The sequence below is a fragment of the Xenopus laevis genome, chromosome 6L (genome assembly GCF_017654675.1).
Source record: "Xenopus laevis strain J_2021 chromosome 6L, Xenopus_laevis_v10.1, whole genome shotgun sequence".
NCBI classification, from domain to species: domain Eukaryota; kingdom Metazoa; phylum Chordata; class Amphibia; order Anura; family Pipidae; genus Xenopus; species Xenopus laevis.
In genome coordinates this window covers 66,272,106-66,294,539 of record NC_054381.1, presented here as the reverse complement: position 1 = coordinate 66,294,539, position 22,434 = coordinate 66,272,106, and the positions used below count along the sequence as shown (strand labels likewise).

The window sequence follows — 22,434 nt, the reverse complement described above, 5'->3', positions numbered from 1 at the left end:
CTCTCCATCTGAACTACCCTCCTCTTGCTCTCTTCTACTAGGCACCCACAAAACATCAATCTCCTCATCATCATTCTCCTCAGATGCATCAATTTCTTCTGACACATCACAGAAGGAAGCAGCAGCGGGGACCTCCTCCTCATCACTCATTATGTCCATCTCTATCGTGTTCTCTGCCAGAATTAAATCTGGTGTAAGGTCCTCATCTCCTTCATCTTCTTCTGGCAATAATGGTTGCGCATTACTCAGTTCAAGAAACTCATTGGAAAATAACTCCTCTGACCCCAGTGAAGAAGGGGTGGTGGAGGAAGTGTTACGTGGGGTGGCCATAGCAGTGGAGGATGAGGAGGATGTTGTGGTAAAGTTAGAAACGGTAGAGGATGGGGTGTGCTGTGTAAGCCAGTCAACTACCTCTTCAGCATTTTGGGAGTTCAGGGTCATTGGCTTTTTAAAACTGGGCAATTTGCTAGGGCCACAGGATTGCATAGCAGCACGGCCCCTAGCACGGCCTCTGCGTGGCGGCCTGCCTTTGCCTGGCATTATTTTTAAAAAAACAACAACAACAACAAAAACTCAGTTGGTTTTTCTGGAAACGATAATACACACAGCTAGATGGCGGGTTGAAGAAAACACTGTGCAAATAATGCCTACAAAGTCAACGTATACACTACTACAGCGGTGGATACGGATTACGTAAAATATATGAATGCTGCTTGAAAAAAAGTAACTCAAGTGGTTTTTCTAGAGACGATAATATTATCAATATTTAGACAAAATGTGAACAAGGTCACACAGCTCGATGGCGGGTTGAAGAAAACAGTGTGCAAATAATGCCTACAAGGTCAACGTATACACTACTACAGCGGTGGATACGGATTACGTAAAATATCTGAATGCTGCTTGAAAAAAAGTAACTCAAGTGGTTTTTCTAGAGACGATAATATTATCAATATTTAGACAAAATGTGAACAAGCTCACACAGCTCGATGGCGGGTTGAAGAAAACAGTGTGCAAATAATGCCTACAAGGTCAACGTATACACTACTACAGCGGTGGATACGGATTACGTAAAATATATGAATGCTGCTTGAAAAAAGTGACTCCGGTGTTTTTTCTGGAGACGGTAATATTATGGATATTTAGACAGAATGGGAACAAGGTCACACAGCTCGATGGCGGGTTGAAGAAAACAGTGTGCAAATAATGCCTACAAGGCCAACGTATACACTACTACAGCGGTGGATACGGATTCCGTAAAATATATGAATGCTGCTTGAAAAAAGTGACTCCGGTGTTTTTTCTGGAGACGGTAATATTATGGATATTTAGACAGAATGGGAACAAGGTCACACAGCTCGATGGCGGGTTGAAGAAAACAGTGTGCAAATAATGCCTACAAGGCCAACGTATACACTACTACAGCGGTGGATACGGATTACGTAAAATATATGAATGCTGCTTGAAAAAAGTGACTCCGGTGTTTTTTCTGGAGACGGTAATATTATGGATATTTAGACAGAATGGGAACAAGGTCACACAGCTCGATGGCGGGTTGAAGAAAACAGTGTGCAAATAATGCCTACAAGGCCAACGTATACACTACTACAGCGGTGGATACGGATTACGTAAAATATATGAATGCTGCTTGAAAAAAAGTAACTCAAGTGGTTTTTCTAGAGACGATAATATTATCAATATTTAGACAAAATGTGAACAAGCTCACACAGCTCGATGGCGGGTTGAAGAAAACAGTGTGCAAATAATGCCTACAAGGCCAACGTATACACTACTACAGCGGTGGATACGGATTACGTAAAATATATGAATGCTGCTTGAAAAAAGTGACTCCGGTGTTTTTTCTGGAGACGGTAATATTATGGATATTTAGACAGAATGGGAACAAGGTCACACAGCTCGATGGCGGGTTGAAGAAAACAGTGTGCAAATAATGCCTACAAGGCCAACGTATACACTACTACAGCGGTGGATACGGATTACGTAAAATATATGAATGCTGCTTGAAAAAAGTGACTCCGGTGTTTTTTCTGGAGACGGTAATATTATGGATATTTAGACAGAATGGGAACAAGGTCACACAGCTCGATGGCGGGTTGAAGAAAACAGTGTGCAAATAATGCCTACAAGGCCAACGTATACACTACTACAGCGGTGGATACGGATTACGTAAAATATATGAATGCTGCTTGAAAAAAGTGACTCCGGTGTTTTTTCTGGAGACGGTAATATTATGGATATTTAGACAGAATGGGAACAAGGTCACACAGCTCGATGGCGGGTTGAAGAAAACAGTGTGCAAATAATGCCTACAAGGCCAACGTATACACTACTACAGCGGTGGATACGGATTACGTAAAATATATGAATGCTGCTTGAAAAAAGTGACTCCGGTGTTTTTTCTGGAGACGGTAATATTATGGATATTTAGACAGAATGGGAACAAGGTCACACAGCTCGATGGCGGGTTGAAGAAAACAGTGTGCAAATAATGCCTACAAGGCCAACGTATACACTACTACAGCGGTGGATACGGATTACGTAAAATATATTATGGCTGCTTGAAAAAAGTGACTCCGGTGTTTTTTCTGGAGACGGTAATATTATGGATATTTAGACAGAATGGGAACAAGGTCACACAGCTCGATGGCGGGTTGAAGAAAACAGTGTGCAAATAATGCCTACAGGGCAAATAATGCCTAAAAGGTCAACTTATACACTACTACAGCGGTAGTAAAATAAAAAAAGTAAAATAAAAAAAAAATGAATATTAAAAAAAAAAATTAAAGTTGGTGCTGCTGAACTACTAGGAGCAGCAGATTAGCACACCAGTCCCACTCCCCAACACTGCTAGACTAATAGCACTGGGCTCTTATAGTAGTAGTAGTAGTAGTAGTAGTAAAACAACAAAAAAATAAATAAAAGCAGTCCTTACAAGGACTACTGTTATTGCAGCAGTCAGCAGATGAGATCAGAAGCAGGACAGCTGCCCACTGCAGCTACATACAGAGCACTGCAGTAGAAGGTAGATTACTAGCCAGCAAAGCTACCTAAGCTTAAATGTCCCTCAAACCCCTGCAGACTTCTGTCCCTCCAATAACAGAGCAGTATCAAAACGATTACTAGCCAGCAAACTTTCAACTGTCCCTGAAATCACTAACAGGCAGCAGCTCTCTCCCTACACTATCTCTTCAGCACACACAGGCAGAGTGAAAAAACGCTGCAGGGCTTCGGTTTTTATAGGGAAGGGGAGTGGTCCAGGGGAGAGCTTCCTGATTGGCTGCCATGTACCTGCTGGTCTGGGGTGAGAGGGCAAAAAAAAGCGCCAACAATGGCGAACCCAAAATGGCGAACGTCGCGCGACGTTCGCGAACTTCCGGCGAGCGCGAACACCCGATGTTCGCGCGAACAAGTTCGCCGGCGAACAGTTCGCGACATCTCTAATGGTTGCTAAGAGTTACTAGACGGGCAGCAAACATACCATTTATTCAATTTCCCCCAGGAAGTTTCTTTTATTACCTATATTAGAATTAGTAATTCCAATGTGAGCTAAAAAAAAAATGTGTTTTCATTAGTTTACATTCCTTCCAGCATAAACAATTATATTATTTAAAATAATATATCTAATATTGCCAAAGTATAATAATAATATTCACTAATGTTTCTACACAAGACATGAAAGTATGGGGTTTATTTTAGACTATAACAGACTTTTCTTTGAACTATAAGAACATATAGTACATTTATGGAGCCATTATACACAGATGTTTACCATGCATAACAAGGAGGATTGTTCCAAAATAAAATGATGCAGACTTAAATAACATTCAGGGGCAGATTTATCAAGGGTCGAAGTGAATTCGAGGGAATTTCGAAGTAAAAAAATTCAAAATTTTAAGTAATTTTTTGGATACTTCAACCGTCGAATAGGATACTACAACTTCCTTCGACTTCATAGTAAAATACTTTGAATGTTCGACCATTGTCTCTTTAAAAAAACTTTGACTTCAATACTTCGCCAAATTAAACCTACCGAAGTGCTATGTTAGCCTATGGGGAACTTCTAGAGCATTTTTCTACGTTTTTTGAAGTCAAAGAAAAATTGTTCAATCGATGGCTGAAATCCTTCGAAAAGGATTTAATTGTTCAATCGAGCGATTTTTATTCAACCGCAGGATACCCAAATTCGATGAAAAAAACTTTGACTTCGATATTCGAAGTTGAAGTATTTAAATTCGATGGTTGAATTTCGAAGTATTTTTGACTTCAAAATTCAACCCTTGATAAATCTGCCCCTCAATGGCTGATATAAATTATGAGATACACATTGACATATGTTGTTTAGTTGCATTGGAAATTATTGTAAATTATTAGGACTTCTACTCAGCAATGTGCAATATGTATCTAAAAATACATGATAATAATGATACTCTGGTATATGACAGGCAAGCAGTGGTAGATTTTCAACAAATCCTAGGTTACATTTTGCAAACAAACTAGTTGTAAGTGATTTAATTGTTAGAAATGGTCTTCATAAATGTAAGAACCCCCACAAAGATGAATATTAACATGTTAGGCTATGAATTTATTATTGTCAGCTTAATAAATTAGCCTTTTAGAGTCCTTATCTCTCCAAATATATGTAAGAGATATGACTTAATGATTGGTGTCTTTGTAAATATTTTTGAAAGGTATTCAAAATTACTTTTTTTATATAGTAATTGGTTCTTAAATTAAATGTAATTTAATTTAGGGGCAGATTTATCAAGGGTTGAAGTGGAAAAAAAAAATGGCCAAATTCGATGAAAAAAAAACTTAGACTTCGATATTCGAAGTCAAAGTAATTCAATTCGATGGTCGAATTTCGAAGTATTTTCAACTTCGAAATTCGACCCTTGATAAGTCTGCCCCTTAATTTTGGTAGCTAAATCTTCCACAGCCAGTGTTCTTCTTTCCATGTCTGTAGTTGTTCCTAAATAGATTTCTCTCTACAGACAGCACTCCAAGTTCTTGATTAAAATTCGCCTTTATTTATTCCATCTTAGGGCAGCATAGGTATGCAACGTTTCGAGTGGCACTCCACTCTTTATCAAGCATGTGCGGTTTGCCTGGAATTTTCATATAAACGTTGTTCCTAAATAGTACAGGGTGGATGAAAGCAATTAATAATTTTGTTAAACGCCCTAAATTAATAATGAATGGATACGTATAACACACTCAGCCCAGGTGAAATATACTGTAAGGTATATATATTTTATACTGTAATATGGCAATGTGTATTACTCTCTAAATACACCTGGGCTCACCAATAAAAGTGCAGAATGTAGTACAGGTATGTTATCCAGAATGCTCAAGACCTGGGGTATTCCAGATAAGGGATATTGCCATGCTTTAAGTTGACTAGAAAATCATTTAAATATTAAATAAGGATTACTTATATCTTAATTGGTATCAAGTACAAGGTATTGTTTTATTATTATATAACGTGACCATTTCACTGCAGTAGAATCCTACACTAAGGGGGTTATTTATCAAAGGTCGAGTTGTGTTTTCACAAAAAATTCACATCTTTTGAGGGTACGAAAACACTTTTTTTTTCTGGGGAAAAAAAAAACTATAATTTTTCGAGATTTATTATGCCCCGAAGCTGCTATAAGCTAGATCCTGTCGAGTTCATGTAGCAGTCAATGGCAGAGGTCCCTTTTACCATTTTAAGATGTTTTTTGCCTTCATGTTTTTCAGGGGTTTTTTTTACAGTGGCTTGCACTCAAAAACCTGATAAATTCGAGGTATTCAAGATTTTTTTAGGCTATAACTCACTAAATTCAAGGTATTCAAGTTTTTTTTAGCCTATAAACTCAATAAATTGAAGGTATTTGAGTTTTGCCCCAATTTCCCCATTTTTTTCCCCAATTTCCCCAATTTCCCCAATTTTTTCCCCAATCGAGTATTTTACATTCCTGTTTTTTCATAAATAAGCAAACATTCAAATTATTCGGTGTAGAAAAAAACTCACAAACTCGACCTTTGATAAATAACACCCTAAAAAACTGAAAAATTAGCAAAACTGTCCCCACGCATAATTATTTCACCTTTAACAATAAGTATTACCATCAACAGCAAGGAACCGCGATGGGAAGTACCTGCGCCCGGTATATCGATGACATAGTCCTGATTTGGATTAGTACGGCCAGCAAATTTGAGTCATTTGTTAATTTACTGAACACCAATGACATAAATCTTAAGGTCACATTGGTAATTGACAAAAACACCATTAATTTGCTCGACATTCGCATATACCGTATTCCCACTAATGACAATTTATCAACCACAGTTTATCGCAAAGAAACAGCAACCAATAGCCTCTTGCACGCAAAGAGTCAACACCCTAGAAACACCATTTTGGGTATCCCTGTGGGTCAGTATTTGAGAGTCAAAAGATTATGCAGCTCAGCTAATGAGTTTAAGTTAGAAGCAAAGAAACTGTACTGGAGGTTTAAAGAAAGGGGTTACAGCCACAACTCATTAAAAAAGGCATACAATAGAGCACGGAAAGGAAATCACTCCTCACGGCTAAGAAAAAATTATCATCCCCACATCAAGTGAAACAAGTAGAAAATACAATTAGACTTATAGGTGACCATAGCAAACAACATAATGAAATTACTGACATTCTTAATAAGCACTGGCATATTTTACAACAGGATACCGACCTCTCAAAAGTATTGGGAGTGAGACCCCAGGTAACATATCGACGAAGTCGCAATCTACGTGACCAACTAACACAAAGCCACTTTGTCCAGTCCAACAATGACATGTGGCTGAGTAACAAATATAAAGGCTGTTATAAATGTGGTGACTGTGTTGCTTGTCTGTTTGTACTTAAAAGTACTTTGATCTTTCGAAAAATGGACAATATACATCACAATCTAGCACACTTTATCAATGTAAGACACAAGGTGTCATTTATGTGATGCAATGTGCTTGTGGTATCGAATATGTCGGTAAAACCATTAGAGAATTCCGACGAAGAATAATGGAGCATGTGGGAGATGTCAGGCATAAACGGAATACCTCAATAGCTAATCACATCAATATATGTCATAATGGCAACACCAATATGATGCATTGTATTGGTGTTGAACAAGTATTGAGCACTACCCGTATAGGTGATCTTGATAGGAAACTCTTACAAAAAGAAGCCGAGTGGATTTATTCCATGGGAACTAAGTCACCTCATGGACTAAATGAAGGCTTCACTTTTGCGCCTTTTTTATGAAATCTGGTTACTAAGTAAACACCCCCCCTCCTTTTTCAATATTATATACTTAGTTTTGTACTAACATTATCTTGGGATCTGAGAAAAGATTGCAAACAAATCGTTATTAACTTGATAATGGTGGTAGCTTTAAAATATTAAGTTCATACACTTGAAATTTTACTTTTTGTTTCTACTTCTGTGAATGTCCTATTAGGGACAATACAGATGCGCATTGACGCATTTGCGCAACTAAGGGCGTCATCATACAGCGCGGCCACGAGGGACGCCCATGGGAGTCTATTTAAGACAGTCCTGGCCACACAGTCAGCACCTACGCCCCTGAAGAAGCTGGCAACAGCGAAATGCGTAGGGCAGCATAGGTGGACGGTGGGGGATATAGCCCCTATCTGCTCCCCACGTAGACAGGCAGAATTGGGCACAGAGGAGAGGGGGGTTCTTTTTGGCTTAAAGGCTATGGGATATTTATTTGCATTATCCCCATTTGTGCAAAACTTTGGTGCACATGACCATTGAGCTATATATTTTTTGCTTGATGTTTCCCCCACCTGCCACCTTTTGCATCAGTTTTTAATATATGTTTTTATGGCGACTGTCCAGCACTATCCACAGGTTGTGGAGTAGTGAATCTGTCTAAACGGTGTTTGGTCTGTGGTGTGTGGGCATGGCCCAGTGCAGTGTGTACTAATTTTTAATTGTCTGTATTAAAGGTGAAGTTTTAATGTTATGCTATTAACTTACTTACATTGTATCCTTGCCTGAACTGGTTAGCATTAGAGAGGGAGGAGGGTGTGTCCACATACTAAGACACTTCTACATTCCCTGTCTCTTTTTTTCTTGGTTTGTGGCAAAACTGTCAATAGGCAGCAAATTTTTTTTTCTAACTCCAAATGCATTAAAGTCAATGGGCGTTTTTTCTTATGGTGACTTTTTTTGTCTCTACGACAATATTGTCTTGGTGATTTTTCTCGGCAAAGTTTTGCAAAAAAAAAAATTGCAGATGGCAAAGTGCGTAATTTTGCCACAAATCCATGCATGGCAAAAAAAATGTGCTCATCGCTATTCCTGAACCCACTCATGTTTTTACAATCAATTTATTCTTTCCTAACAAACTGCAAAAAAAAAAAAAGCTCCCACCTGAAAACTAGTGAGCTTTTAATTTTTTTTAACAGTTTGTGGGGAAAACACACTTTTTTACCTATTCAGCAATTGTTTGGCTAACAATGATCCTCAAGGCATGATAGATCAGCCCCTCAGTGTTCTACAAAGAATTATTTTTTTTGGTGAAGTCGTCCTGTAAAAAGGCAAAAACAACTACTGTAATGCATTATCCAAATGTATCAGAGAAAATAGCCTCAAAAAATATTTATGCCTTAATTGGTTCCATATCACCATAGGAAATCATATACAATATGTAGTCTCTGATCCATGCCCATACCTCAATTTCTTATATCTTGCTTTGTGTGTTGTGATTAATAGAGATCACTTATCAAGAAACATTTATTTTTTCATATTTTGATTTTACACATTCAGACTGTCCTTTTATGATTTCACTGAAATAAAACCTGGCAATTAAAAACAAATAAACAAAGGAAAAAATAAGCAGTTCTCCAGTAGCTGCCAAAACTAATTTTGACCTTTCCATTTGGATAGCACTTTTGCTCTGCAGTATTTTTAAATTAAATCCATATTTTTAATAATAATTACACATTATAAGTAAGGAATGTTTGCAAATACATCACTAATTGGAATGAAAATGTAATTCAATAAAGATTAAGCCCAGTTTGGCATGGTTATTCATTAGTAACAATTTTCTCAGCTACTGTTGAATTAATTTCATTATGAAATAAATATGGTTTAACTTCTTTGGCAAAGCTACTATAAATGGCCATAATAATAAATTACAGATGACAAGTATGTTTAATAACTACACAGGCAACATATACAGTAGTTATAAAAATGTGTTTTATAGAGTGAATCTTGGCATTTTTACTAACATTTGAGTTTCTATTTTTTCACAAAATCTAATTTTTTTCTTTAAATTTGTTTTATTTCTCAAAAACTCTAAAAATTCAAGATTTATGAAGTTTAAAAACTATAAAAATCTCTAATACAAAACTTCAGGAATAAAAGTAGTTTTGGTCCTATAGAAAGTCAATGGGAGCAACGCTGATCCTATTGGAACTTTTTTAGCCATTTAGTCTTTTAGAGGATTTTGGGGGGTTTTCACTAGTAATTGTCTGAATAACTAGAAATTTTAGAAGTTTTGGTTATACTTATATATTCGTTTATATTGATAACTTTCATGGCAAATTAGTTTATTTGTGGTTTCCAATGCCTCTAAAACCACTAAAATGAGAATGTTGATAAATGACCTTCTACATGTACTTCCACCCATGAACTTCATCACAATTTCATAAATAATTTGTTCCTTTTAGAATGTTGCTGCACTTGTATGTATGTAATTGAATATTTCAATAGAATCATCAGTTGATGGATCTGTATATTAATATTTTGCATAAGCTCAAAGTCTAAGACGCAACAAGCTAACCAAAGTACACCAATAACCCCCTTTCCCTCTGATATGCGGGAGGAGATAACTGAAACAATTCAAGTCTCAAAATATCCATATTTCCATGTTGACAAAGAAATAGTAGACATCATATTGTACAGTCTTGGCTGAAGCAAGTTATCCCTTAACACTGATCCTGCTGCAAGACTTAAAGAGGAACTATCGCAAAAATTGAGATTTTATATAAGCTTCAGCATACTGAAATAAGAAACTTTCTAAATACAATCAATTCAAATCCTGTACCATTTCTAAAATAATCAAGTTCATCTTCACTATTCCCCTCTCAGCATCTGTTCCTCTTCACTCTGTCTTCTTGCAAGAGTTCTAAGTTTGATTTTCATAGACAGTTAGATCCAATAAATCTTACATTGGGGCTCCCTTTCCTAGCAGATGTATTAGAGATAACCCAAATAACTGATACCAGTACAAACAAATAACTGACTTTGGCACAAATTCTGCATGTACAGAGATAGGATTCCTGGTAATTTTAAAAGAGTGAGCTCTAATACAACTTTGAGGCAAAAGAAATATTGGATTTAACTGTCATTCGAATCAGGCTCCTAACTCTTGCATGAATGGAGAATAGGGACAGATGCTGAGAGGTGAATAATGGACCCTAACTTGATTATATCATAAATGATTCAGAAGTTTTAATTGATTATATTTAGAAAATTTCAGAATGATAACTCATATTACATTTTCATTTTTCAATTAGTTCCCCTTTAAATATCCAAGAAAACTAGAAAACCTGTTTTCCTTTTTTTCTATCTCAGTGGGCATGGTACACATTATATATAGTGTTGAGCAGAATTTTTCGCCAAGTTTTGCAGTGAAAATGACATCCATTTACTTCAATAGGTGAAAAAAATGGTCTTGTCCATAGACTTCAATATATTTTGACGAATCTTTGCAGTTTTGGCGAATTTATGGTGAAGCAAAATGGGTCTGATTCGCCCATCGCTATTTAAAATACAGTAGTCCAGTATTATACACATGTGAGTTCTTGATCTTGTTAAATTCACCCCATCTGTAACCTCTCCAATTTTGCCTCAGAGGGGGAAAAATTCCTTCCTGACTCCAACATGGCAATCGGACTAGTCCCTGGATCAACTTGTACTATGAGCTATTTCCCATAACCCTGTATTCCCTCACTTGCTAAAAAGCCATTCAACCCCTTTTTAAAGCTATCTAATGTATCAGCCTGTACAACTGATTCAGGGAGAGAATTCCACATCTTCACAGCTCTGTAAAAAACTCCTTCTGAATATTTAGGTGCCCTTGATGGATAGTGGAAAAGGAACATAACATTTTTAGTTGCCAATGAATAAATGCTGAAATTGGTCCTAAAGTAACTCATGAATTATCCATATGTCACAAGAGAGCATAATGGATATCTTTCTTCTACCTTAAATAACAGTAGCATCTCAGTAAGCTCACAAACAACTGTCAAACAGCAAGCACTGTGAGCATTGTTAATTAACTTTCCTTAGCCATAGATCCAGGGAGAAGGATTCCAAAACAGTTCAAACATTTTTGCTGTAATTAACACTTTCCTGTCAGGAATTTTTTTTGTGACAGTCAGGAAAGAGTTTTGACAAATAGATACATGTATTTATAGAGATCAATGAGTTTGTTTGTCAGCTCAGATAAGGCACATTTATTAAAATGTTTCAAACTGACCCGAAGAGAATATTTACTAACCACGAATAAGACCATGGATGGGCTTTAGTGAAAAGCGAATTTTTTCGCCAGCCATGGATTCGCAGCAAAATTCTGTATTTCGCCATTTGCGGGTATTTTTGTCGCAGAAAAACTTGTAGCGACAAAAAGTGACCAAGACTGACGTTGAGATAAAAAAAAGTCGCCACCAGAAAAAAAACCCCATTGATTTTAACAAAAAAGTTGCAGAGACAAGAAAAAGTTGCGACAAGAAAAAATGCCCCAATGTGTTTCACAAATGTTTCGCAAATTTTTAGGCAAAGAGAAACGACATATTCACTGATCATGGATGGGCTTCTTTAATTAGTAATCAGCTGGGAATATTCTAAAATTCCAGACAGTTCCAGAGCCTTCACTAAAAGATGCCTGCTGTCTGCAAGCCTTTTTTTGCAGAGCTATAGTTTATTTTATATTTAAACTGCTAGACTCTGCTTTCAGAACAGCAAATGTATTAATAAATGCCCCCCTCCCCCTTTTTTTTGGACAAATACCCAAATCTACATGACCGATAACTTTCACTCTGACCTATACTTGGAATGAAGATCTAGCACAAAGTGCTTGGGAAATGAAAGGATTTTATTGCCACAGCTTAAAAAGGTTTCTTTGTATTCATTATAGGCCCTGCTTTCTCTCACATCTGCTATATCAATTTAACACTGTCTTTAACAGTTTGTATCCACAGTATAGGTCAAAAGATTAAAAATAAAGCATCGGGAACCAGTCCTCACTGTGTTTTAGTAGAAAACATAAAGAAAATTATCTATTCAGAGTGCAGGCACATGTCTGATAAAAGATCTTTGTTTATTTAGAGTTACCTTTTTATATGTAAATACAGTACAGTCAAGGCATGCTTAACTACTTCCAGAATTGGAAATCGACATTTTTTCCCCTCAGAAAATGAATATATTTATTTAGATTTAAAGATACATTTATGGTCATATTTTGTGCTCTCCCCCAGACACACACACTCACACACACACCAGCTGTTGTTTAGCTGAATTTAGCTTCTTCCTTAACCCTAAAACAGATGCAAACTGTCTAAGCTTGATGGAAATGTCCTTTCCATGTGGCCCATAAATCTTGTGGTTTAACTAAGTCTATTTTTTTTTCTATTTCTGGTCTAATTCAAGGCAATAAAAGTTTTAGAGAAAGCTTCTAGCTGAGATGCAACCTTTTCCTGTATACAATCACATCAACACATCTACTGGAAACACAATAGTACCTCTATCAATACTTTCAGTTCTGCCATGTGGAACCTTTTAGTCATATACAACTGAAAAGTACAAGTAGCTATGCTATATCTTGCCAATTGCTTTTTACCAAAAACCTTTATGTTAAAGTCATCACAATTGTGGAATCTTGTTTAAAAATTTATTTTTCTTTCTATACAAATGTAATTTAACCCATGGTCCTTCTGTCAGATGTTCATTGCTTTAGGAATGTCCAGGCAATACCACAGCAAGGAACCGCTATATTTTGTTATGGCACAATAATGTCATATAATTGTTCCTTGTGACTTGAAAATGATCACATTACATAAGAAATTTGCCTCATTAATTTTACATGCTGTTTAATTCATTTAACAGTAAATAATGTTTTCACTGGAACAGTGCTGCACTGTCCAGACCAAATCTCGCTGGAGTCCTCACTATGAATTTGACACATGTTAATAAGATATCTCAGCGTTCACCCGGTGTTTATCTACAACCAGGATATTACGCTCCCAAATCAGTTTGTCAAAACAAATTTAAGCCCTTTAACACATCTTTTAGGATTTTGTGGACCTACTTGCATTTTCAGTCATGGGTTGATCCAGGAAATATACCAGATGTTCTTAATGTTACTCTAACCGCTTTGTCCAATGCACTCTCCAACAAAAACTAGCTAGCTCCAGCCATTCACAGTCGTTTCTCCATTAGCCTCATCAAAATGCCAATTTCTAAGAACCATTGCAAGACTCTTAAATGTGAAAAATAAATTATTTATATTTATTTTTGCCCAGTAGAGAATTGAGTCTGTTACATATTATTTCTAAGGTAAATATATTAAATGTAAATATTTTCTTATAAGCATATGTTTAACACATTTTATCATATGATTATATATATATATATATTTTTTTTTTTTTTTTACTGCACTCCCTTTTCAAATAGTTGTCCCTGTTTTACTGTATAAAGGAGCTAACCCACTAAAGATTTGTTAGAATTAGGATCATGTTAAAAAAAATATGTATTTAAAGGCTTGTAAATGTGAGGCAGCAAAATATTTGAAGGTGCATTTATTTCCCAGGTGCAGTGTGCAAAGTGCACATTTCTGAAGCACCTATTGACACAACCTGCTGTGGAAATCCTGCAATTATCACCATGTCCATGGTGGCAGGAGCAGCAAGGCTCCCCCACCCCCCTGGTTAATAGGTTCACTTGTGTATTCCCTCCAGATCTAACCCTTTTTTCGGACGATCTTCAAGTCTTTGCTTTGCTGACCATTATAACTCACTCACTCCCCTAGTCCTCCCCTAGTCTGGTTAGGCCAGTTCAAATATCGCAGAGTCACAATTCATTCTGGCATTGACCAAATGTATCTCCCTAAATTTGGACCAAGTCTTCCCTAATACATAACGTAACCCACTGGACCAAACTCCCAATATTCCTATGGGGCCCAGTCAGCATGACTAAAATGATATTGAATGAATTAAAATGACCTTTGAAAGTTTCTGTATCTCCTTCATAATGCTCCTATGGAACAACAGAACCCCTCAGAACTGCCAGGAACTTGTGTGCCCTGTGTGCAGAAGGCGGATTGGCTTTCCTAAACATCCACCTATATTACTTGACCTCACAAATATATTACCTCCATTGGTGTGTTACCCCTGACCAGTAAAATGTCAATACCCGACTCCAGGCATTACTCCTGGCCTCTCTTGAGAGTCTTTGTAGCTTCCTGCGTCATCACCCTACACAGGATATTTGCCCACAACTTTCTACCCCTTACCACAAAGCTTGGTCAATGACCCTTAAACACTTAGGACACCCTGCATCCCTTCAACTGCAAAACAAATGCCAATCACCTCTATTTTTTAAAAAATCTACATCTCAGACCTGCTTTTTATACCCCTACCCAATGTACCAATACTTGTCTTACCATTAAGGAAATCCTCTACAACATCAGTGCAACCAAGCTGATACATAGGCTATACCATAACTCTTATCTGGTTCCAAACCATTTCAGAATGCTAATGAATGTTGGTCTACAAAAATCTTGACCTGGGAAGAAGCAACAGATAATACCTACACATGCCTTATTTCACTTAAAGACAGATTGATACAGTATAAAACTCTACACCATCTCTACATAGCCCAAGTTCAAAAAATGGGCCACAAGCTGACGATCTCTGCCCTAGTAGCTGATTCTTTAGGACCAAATAGTAAGCATCTTAGCGCATAACCTCAACCTCAAAGTGCCCGGAGCGATTGCACCTTATACCTGTCCTGGGGGTATTGGATAGAGTGACACCAACAATTCACACTAAACTCAGGTGCTGGTTTCTGTTATTCTATGAAAACAATAGCAATGCACTGGATGGATGCATGTATCTGTAACTGTCTGTGCGTGTGAAACAGTATAAAAGGGCAAAAGAATTACGATTAAGACAAGAGTTCAATTCATTGCTGTACCTAAACTAAAAATATCAACAGTCTACAAAAACACTGCTTGTTGCAAGAACTAGAGGACCACAGCATACATATGCATGGTATAATTTTCTGTCCCTGAGAAAAAATTTTTGTTTTTCTTGTGGATGCTGTTCCAAATTCAACTAGACATTAACTTCTCCATAGTCGAGCCAACAAAACACTTTTTAGGTATGTTTTTGGCAGTCAGTCACTGCGTTCATTTATATCAGCTACATTCTACAGCTTGTAGTTGTAAAGTATATAAAATATGACATTTAAATCCTGTCTAGTCATTGAATTATTTGTTATAACCTATTTTAGAGCACTGAAGCACAAAGGTCCTGTTCTACCTCACAAAATGATTGCAGTATAAAAAAAATGTATTGACCTAGTGTACCCACTCCCGCAGTTGTGCCTTTAGTTGATATGGTCAGTACAGTTTCTGAACAAGTATGAACTCCCTCTCCCCCCTTTTTATTGTGTTTACTGAATGCAAAAGGTTTTGGTTGGCCCCCAAATAAGGTAAGCAGCATCTGAAATATATTTTATTTGCATTTATCCACACAGTGGTGAATGAATAAATGTTTAGCACAAGCCCTATTCTTTAAAGGACATGTAAACCTTGAAAAAAAATGCTCAGGGTTCTTTTCTAAGCAATTTTGACATTTAAATTCAGTTTTTTGCATTCCAACACTATTAACCGAATTATTAACTGCTAATATAATGACAACTACAGCACCCCCTGCTGGTCAGTTCCTCTAAAAGTACAGTCAGTGAGAGAGAAGAGATATATGGTCAGAAGGAAAACAAAAAACTTTGCTTTGCTCAGGAAAGACATGAAAAAGGTCACCTGAGGTTTCTCTCCAATCACACAGAGGCACTGACCAGCAGGTGGTGATGTTGTTACAAATTCATTATATTAGCAGTTAATAGTGATGGGCGAATTTATTCAGCAGGCGCGAATTCGCGGCGAATTTGCTCGATTCGCGGCAGGCGAATAAATTCGCGAAACGCCCGCAAAAATTAGCGGAAAAAAAACAGGCGCCGGCGTCAAAAACGAGACGCCGGTGCCGTTTCGCGAATTTTTCGCTGTTTCGCGAATTTCGCGCAAAATTCGCAAATTTTTTGGCGAAGCGAAACGGCGCAAATTCACCCATCACTAGCAGTTAATTAATAGCTGAAAGCAATGCTGTCCAATTTCTGTGGTACCGAGCGCCGAAATTTTTCTGGCCTACGTGGGGCAGGGAAAATAATAGAAGCCAGTGTTGGCCAGTCCATGTTTTTAAACCACACACACTTTAAACCACAACTATGTTACTACAGGAACTTTTAAGACAATATGTACATTATTGGAGGTAGCGTACAAAAAAAATTGTTGTTGTGTACTGCAGGGATATCACTAATCACTCATACTGTATATGAAAAATGTAAGTCATATTAAAACTTCCAATCCAAATTCTTACATCCTACCAGGCTCACGTCCCACAGGTAGCATACGGCAGGCAGAGTATGGCACACACAGGGAGTGTAGGGCAGGCAGAGTATGGCACACACAGTATGTTCATCACTCTGATAAACATACTGTGCTACATACCATGACTAGTGATGGGCGAATACATTAAAGGAACAGTAAAAAATTCAAGTATTAAAGTAATTAAAAAGTAATATGCTGTTGCCCTGCACTGGTAAAGCTGGTGTCTTTGCTTCAGAAAACTATTTTATATGTATATATATATATTTTTATTTATATATATATATATATATATATATATATATATATATATATATATATATATATATATATATATATATATATATATATATATATATATATATATATATATATATATATATATATATATATATATATATATATATATATATATACTGTGGTGTGAAAAACTATTTGCCCCCTTCCTGATTTCTTATTCTTTTGCATGTTTGTCACACAAAATGTTTCTGATCATCAAACACATTTAACTATTAGTCAAAGATAACACAAGTAAACACAAAATGCAGTTTTTAAATGAGGGTTTTTATTATTTAGGGAGAAAAGAATCCAAACCTGTGTGAAAAAGTAATTGCCCCCTGAACCTAATAACTGGTTGGGCCACCCTTAGCAGCAATAACTGCAATCAAGCGTTTGCGATAACTTGCAACGAGTCTTTTACAGCGCTCTGGAGGAATTTTGGCCCACTCATCTTTGCAGAATTATTGTAATTCAGCTTTATTTGAGGGTTTTCTAGCATGAACCGCCTTTTTAAGGTCATGCCACAACATCTCAATAGGATTCAGGTCAGGACTTTGACTAGGCCACTCCAAAGTCTTCATTTTGTTTTTCTTCAGCCATTCAGAGGTGGATTTGCTGGTGTGTTTTGGGTCATTGTCCTGCTGCAGCACCCAAGATCGCTTCAGCTTGAGTTGACGAACAGATGGCCGGACATTCTCCTTCAGGATTTTTTGGTAGACAGTAGAATTCATGGTTCCATCTATCACAGCAAGTCTTCCAGGTCCTGAAGCAGCAAAACAACCCCAGACCATCACACTACCACCACCATATTTTACTGTTGGTATGATGTTCTTTTTCTGAAATGCTGTGTTACTTTTACGCCAGATGTAACGGGACGCGCACCTTCCAAAAAGTTCAACTTTTGTCTCGTCGGTCCACAAGGTATTTTCCCAAAAGTCTTGTCAATCATTGAGATGTTTTTTAGCAAAATTGAGACGAGCCTTAATGTTCTTTTTGCTTAAAAGTGGTTTGCGCCTTGGAAATCTGCCATGCAGGGTGTTTTTGCCCAGTCTCTTTCTTATGGTGGAGTTGTGAACACTGACCTTAATTGAGGCAAGTGAGGCCTGCAGTTCTTTAGATGTTGTCCTGGGGTCTTTTGTGGCCTCTCGGATGAGTTGTCTCTGCGCTCTTGGGGTAATTTTGGTCGGCCGGCCACTCCTGGGAAGGTTCACCACTGTTCCATGTTTTTGCCATTTGTGGATAATGGCTCTCACTGTGGTTCGCTGGAGTCCCAAAGCTTTAGAAATGGCTTTATAACCTTTGAAATTGAACTCAGGTGTGATAAACCACAGTTAAGTTATTTTTTAACAAGGGGGGCAATCACTTTTTCACACAGGCCCATGTAGATTTGGAGTTTTTTTTCTCCCTTAATAACGTAAACCTTCATTTAAAAACTGCATTTTGTGTTCAATTATGTTATCTTTGACTAATAGTTAACGGTTTTTGATGAGCAGAAACATTTAAGTGTGACAAACATGCAAAAGAATAAGAAATCAGGAAGGGGGCAAATAGTTTTTCACACCACTGTATATCTATAGGCATTTTCGAGAATGCCGGCAACATGGAGGTTATATATATACTTTTGTGTAGCCATCAGAAAACACCTTTACCAATGTTAAAAATTAGAAAAGTCACAGTAGCAGATAACAGATAGATTTTATAAAATGCAATCAGTTTAGTCCTTACACAGGAAGCTAAATCCATTATATGCTACAGAGCTTATCTATCTTATCTGTAGCATTTGTTTTTTTGTTGCCACCAATGCCATGTCATGACTATGCATCCCATAAAGCTTTATGCTTAGGGCTAGTCCACACGGGGAGATAGCGACGCGTTTGCTAACCACACGAGGCGATGCGCTTTTCAACAGTCAAATGCGAGGCATTTTCAGGCGACTGTTGAAAAGCGCATCGCCTCGTGTGGTTAGCACAGGCGTTTTTACATAGGCGCCCATACAAAACTGTCGCCTGCGCCGGTCGCGGCGACTGTCGCAGCGCTTTGTCGCCGCGACCACAAACGCGTCGTTATCTCCCCGTGTGGACTAGCCCTTAATGCTGACCTGCATCAAGCACTAAACTGTGCCTGTATATTCAGTTCTTTGATTATGTCATATTGTTCATGTCATACAAATTCCTTATTCATGGTGTACATATAAGTGAGGTAACAGGAGAGTTTTTAAAGAAGGTGGCTAATATAATCTTGATGGGAAAGAAAAAATAATGAATGTAGTGGCTGTCAGTGTATAGTGCATACAGTCTATAAAGAGCAAGGGGAGGCCCTGTAATAGTGGCAGCAATTCTTCAAGCTTGGACTTAATCCATCTTACATTCGTTCTCTAATTAAGGGGCATTATTATAAGATAATAATACAGCTATACACTGTATATGATGACATATACATCAACTAACTCTTTTGGCTTTGCCTGAAGGCATGTAAAGACACAAATATTTAAATATGAATTACCTTGTTTATATATATATATATATATATATATATATATATTTATATATATATATATATATATATATATATATATATATATATATATATATATATATATATATATATATATATATAAAATTAACACAAAAACTATAGGTATGCAAACACAAACATCATATCTGTCCTACTTGCAGTTGTGGTTGTTCATTCACCATGTCAATAAACATTCAGCCAGCTATTTTTTCCCCATTATTTTACAAAACGCACTCACCTGCTTTTGTTGTAACTTTCAAAAGGTAGCCATCAAGGTCAATATGAAACTGTGGTGTTTCATAAGGTAATGATATTCGCGTTCCATTCCATTTAACTGTAAGATGTTGCTGAAGGCTAATACTGCTCTCTCCCATAATTAGGTCAACTGATTTTGTCCATGAAAAAGAATGGGTCCTTCGTGCATCATTTTTTACTAGCACTTGAAAGGATGAGGTAGAAGAGGAGCAGTCTTTAGTTAAAACATACTGGCAGGTTCCTTGAAAGTTGAAGGTTCTCCCATCAAAAGTATTGTAGTGGGGGTCCCCAAATACAGTGCATACTCCAGGTTCTGTTGAATGCAAAGTTCAGTTAGTCACCCCCCAGCTGACACCAACAAAACATGGAAGCAACTTGCTTGTGATTTACCATCGCAGACACAAAGTTTTTTGAGTTAAAGCTCACAAATTGGAATTAGAATTTCCAAAACTCGAATTTTAGAGATTTATCTCCAAAAAACTAGAAAAACTTAAATGTAAAAATTTGGTATCTAATAGCTCCCAAGTTCATGTTGAAGTCAATGGGAGTAGTCCTAGGCAAAATGTAAGCAATTTTTTTTTCAATTTGAGTTTGGTGACAGTTGGTAGAGGTGAGAGTTGGCAGACCCATTGAAAGATTTTTTTTCACCTTTTTTATTCAGGTCAGTTTTTTATATTGAAGTTTTATTTTCATAAATAAGCACACACAATTCATAAATTTGATTTTGATAAATAGGCCTCCAATTTTTGCTGTCATCAATAAATCATATCTTTGTTTATTATTTTGGCTGGTTTCCCTTTAAACCTCTCTTCCCAATTTATATAACTACTAGGAAATATTGATTTAACAGCCACCTGTTTCTCCTGTTGCATCCAATTTGCATACATTTTACTTACAATTAGAATGATTACAAATTTAAAAAAAAACGACTTACTCACTTTCAGTGCAAATAGGACAGCATCCTTTTCTATTTAGTATTTTGCCCTATAAAGAATAAAGGAAATGTGATTTAGTCACTTGATTTTGCTGTGCTTCTAATGCTATTAAGCATTCCCCAATAGGTCATGTCAGAAGTCATTATATCCAAAAACACATTAAAGTAATTAAAGCCATTTAAAACCAGCAATGACAATAAATGCTAATGGTGGTCTACCAAAGGAATTGATTTCTGACTTCTGCTCTTTCTGAGATTTAACTACAAATCAAGATTAGGGGCAGATTTATTAACCTTTGGTATTTTGTTTTCCATTCAGTAATGATGTTAACTGCTTGGAAAAATACACATGACTTAAGAGTTACAAGGTTCTTTTCCACACTGTAATGCATCTTTAAGCCCCTTAGTAAATCTGCCCCAAATTCTTCATTGTTCAGTACAAACACCAAATGAAAGTTCTTTGCTGGGCTCAGAAAATTTGTTGTTGATTTTCCAACCAACATATTCTAAATGATTTATCAGTATGAAAAAGGTGAACATATCAGATAATAAAAGTAGATAAACAATATTGAAGGGGACCCGTCACCAAAAAAAAAATATTCAAAATCCTATTTTATCACATTAGCAAAATAAACTTTAATTACACTATATAAATTATTTGAACCTTGCTTCCTTCAGTCTGGGATTTCATAATAGCAAGCAGGCAGCAGCCATTTTGTGCACACTGTTGTGTGCACAAGCCTTGAATCATCTCAGAATCTTGTTTGTGCACCAGATTGGGGGACCCAATGTCCATCCCCATGCCCTGGCTACAAAATTAAACGGTGAAGAGAACGGGGGAATGTGGGAAGAGCAGCGATTTCTAGGTAGTGCTGAATGGAAAGTGAAAGCAATTGTCTGCCCGCCTCTATGCCTATGCCAATATTTGATTTGACAGCTGAGATTTTTAAATGAGCTTAAGACAACTATGAATGCTTTAATAAAAAACAGAAATTGGATTTTATGTTTAATTTGAAAAGGACTTTTACTATACAGATTTTTGTGTCTGGATGACAGGTCCACTTTAAAGCATAACCTATTTTAATATTGCTAGTGTTCTCATCAATTCATTCTTCTGCATGAAATAAAAAATTATGTATGTATATTTATTAGTTTTATTCTTTCTGACAGCTTTATAATAATAGTTGCCCAGAAACTAAACAAAGGCTAAAGCTTGTTAAAATTCTAGTTGGCATAAACTACTTGTGCCAAAGAGTAGTTAGTGTCACACTCAAATAAAGAGGTATAATTTAATGTAATATCAGGATCCCATTTGCACCAAGTCTAGCAACTAATCAAATTAAAGGCCACCTCTATGAAAACACAGATCTGAACGGTTTCTTTGACCTAGTTCAAACTTGATTTTCAATACATTACCCACTTGCTCTCTCTTTTAAAGATTAAGATAATTTTTTTAAAAATGTGGATACCAAATGTATCTCAATTGTAGAATGAACAATCAGTAATGTATGGATTCTGTGGAAATCTCAGTGGTCAAAAGCAACCTATTTTTGAAAGCAATCTAGTCCCATTCAATTGAATAGGGATAAGTCAATAGGAGTCAAACATTTTTTTTACACCCAACCATTTTTTCTCACTTCAAATGCATTGAAGTCAATGGGTGTTTTTTCTTGTGGTGAATTTTTTGTCTCGCAAACTTTTTTGTCAAAATACGTTAAAGTCAAT

At 36.7% G+C, this 22,434-nt stretch overlaps 1 protein-coding gene across 6 annotated transcripts in view; it reads right to left on the bottom strand.

Moving 5' to 3' along the window:
• The window catches only part of bmper.L (BMP binding endothelial regulator L homeolog), a 148,675-nt gene that overhangs the window by 43,878 nt on the left and 82,363 nt on the right, over positions 1–22,434 (bottom strand). For all 6 annotated transcript variants that reach the window (XR_005961723.1, XM_018266679.2, XM_041565563.1 and 3 more), the window contains 2 exon segments: positions 20,714–20,759; positions 19,759–20,088 (listed from right to left, as the gene is read on the bottom strand). Coding sequence is in view for 5 of the 6 variants with exons in the window: in XM_018266679.2 (XP_018122168.1) it covers positions 19,759–20,088; positions 20,714–20,759 (376 nt within the window). In the remaining variant the exon portion in view is untranslated.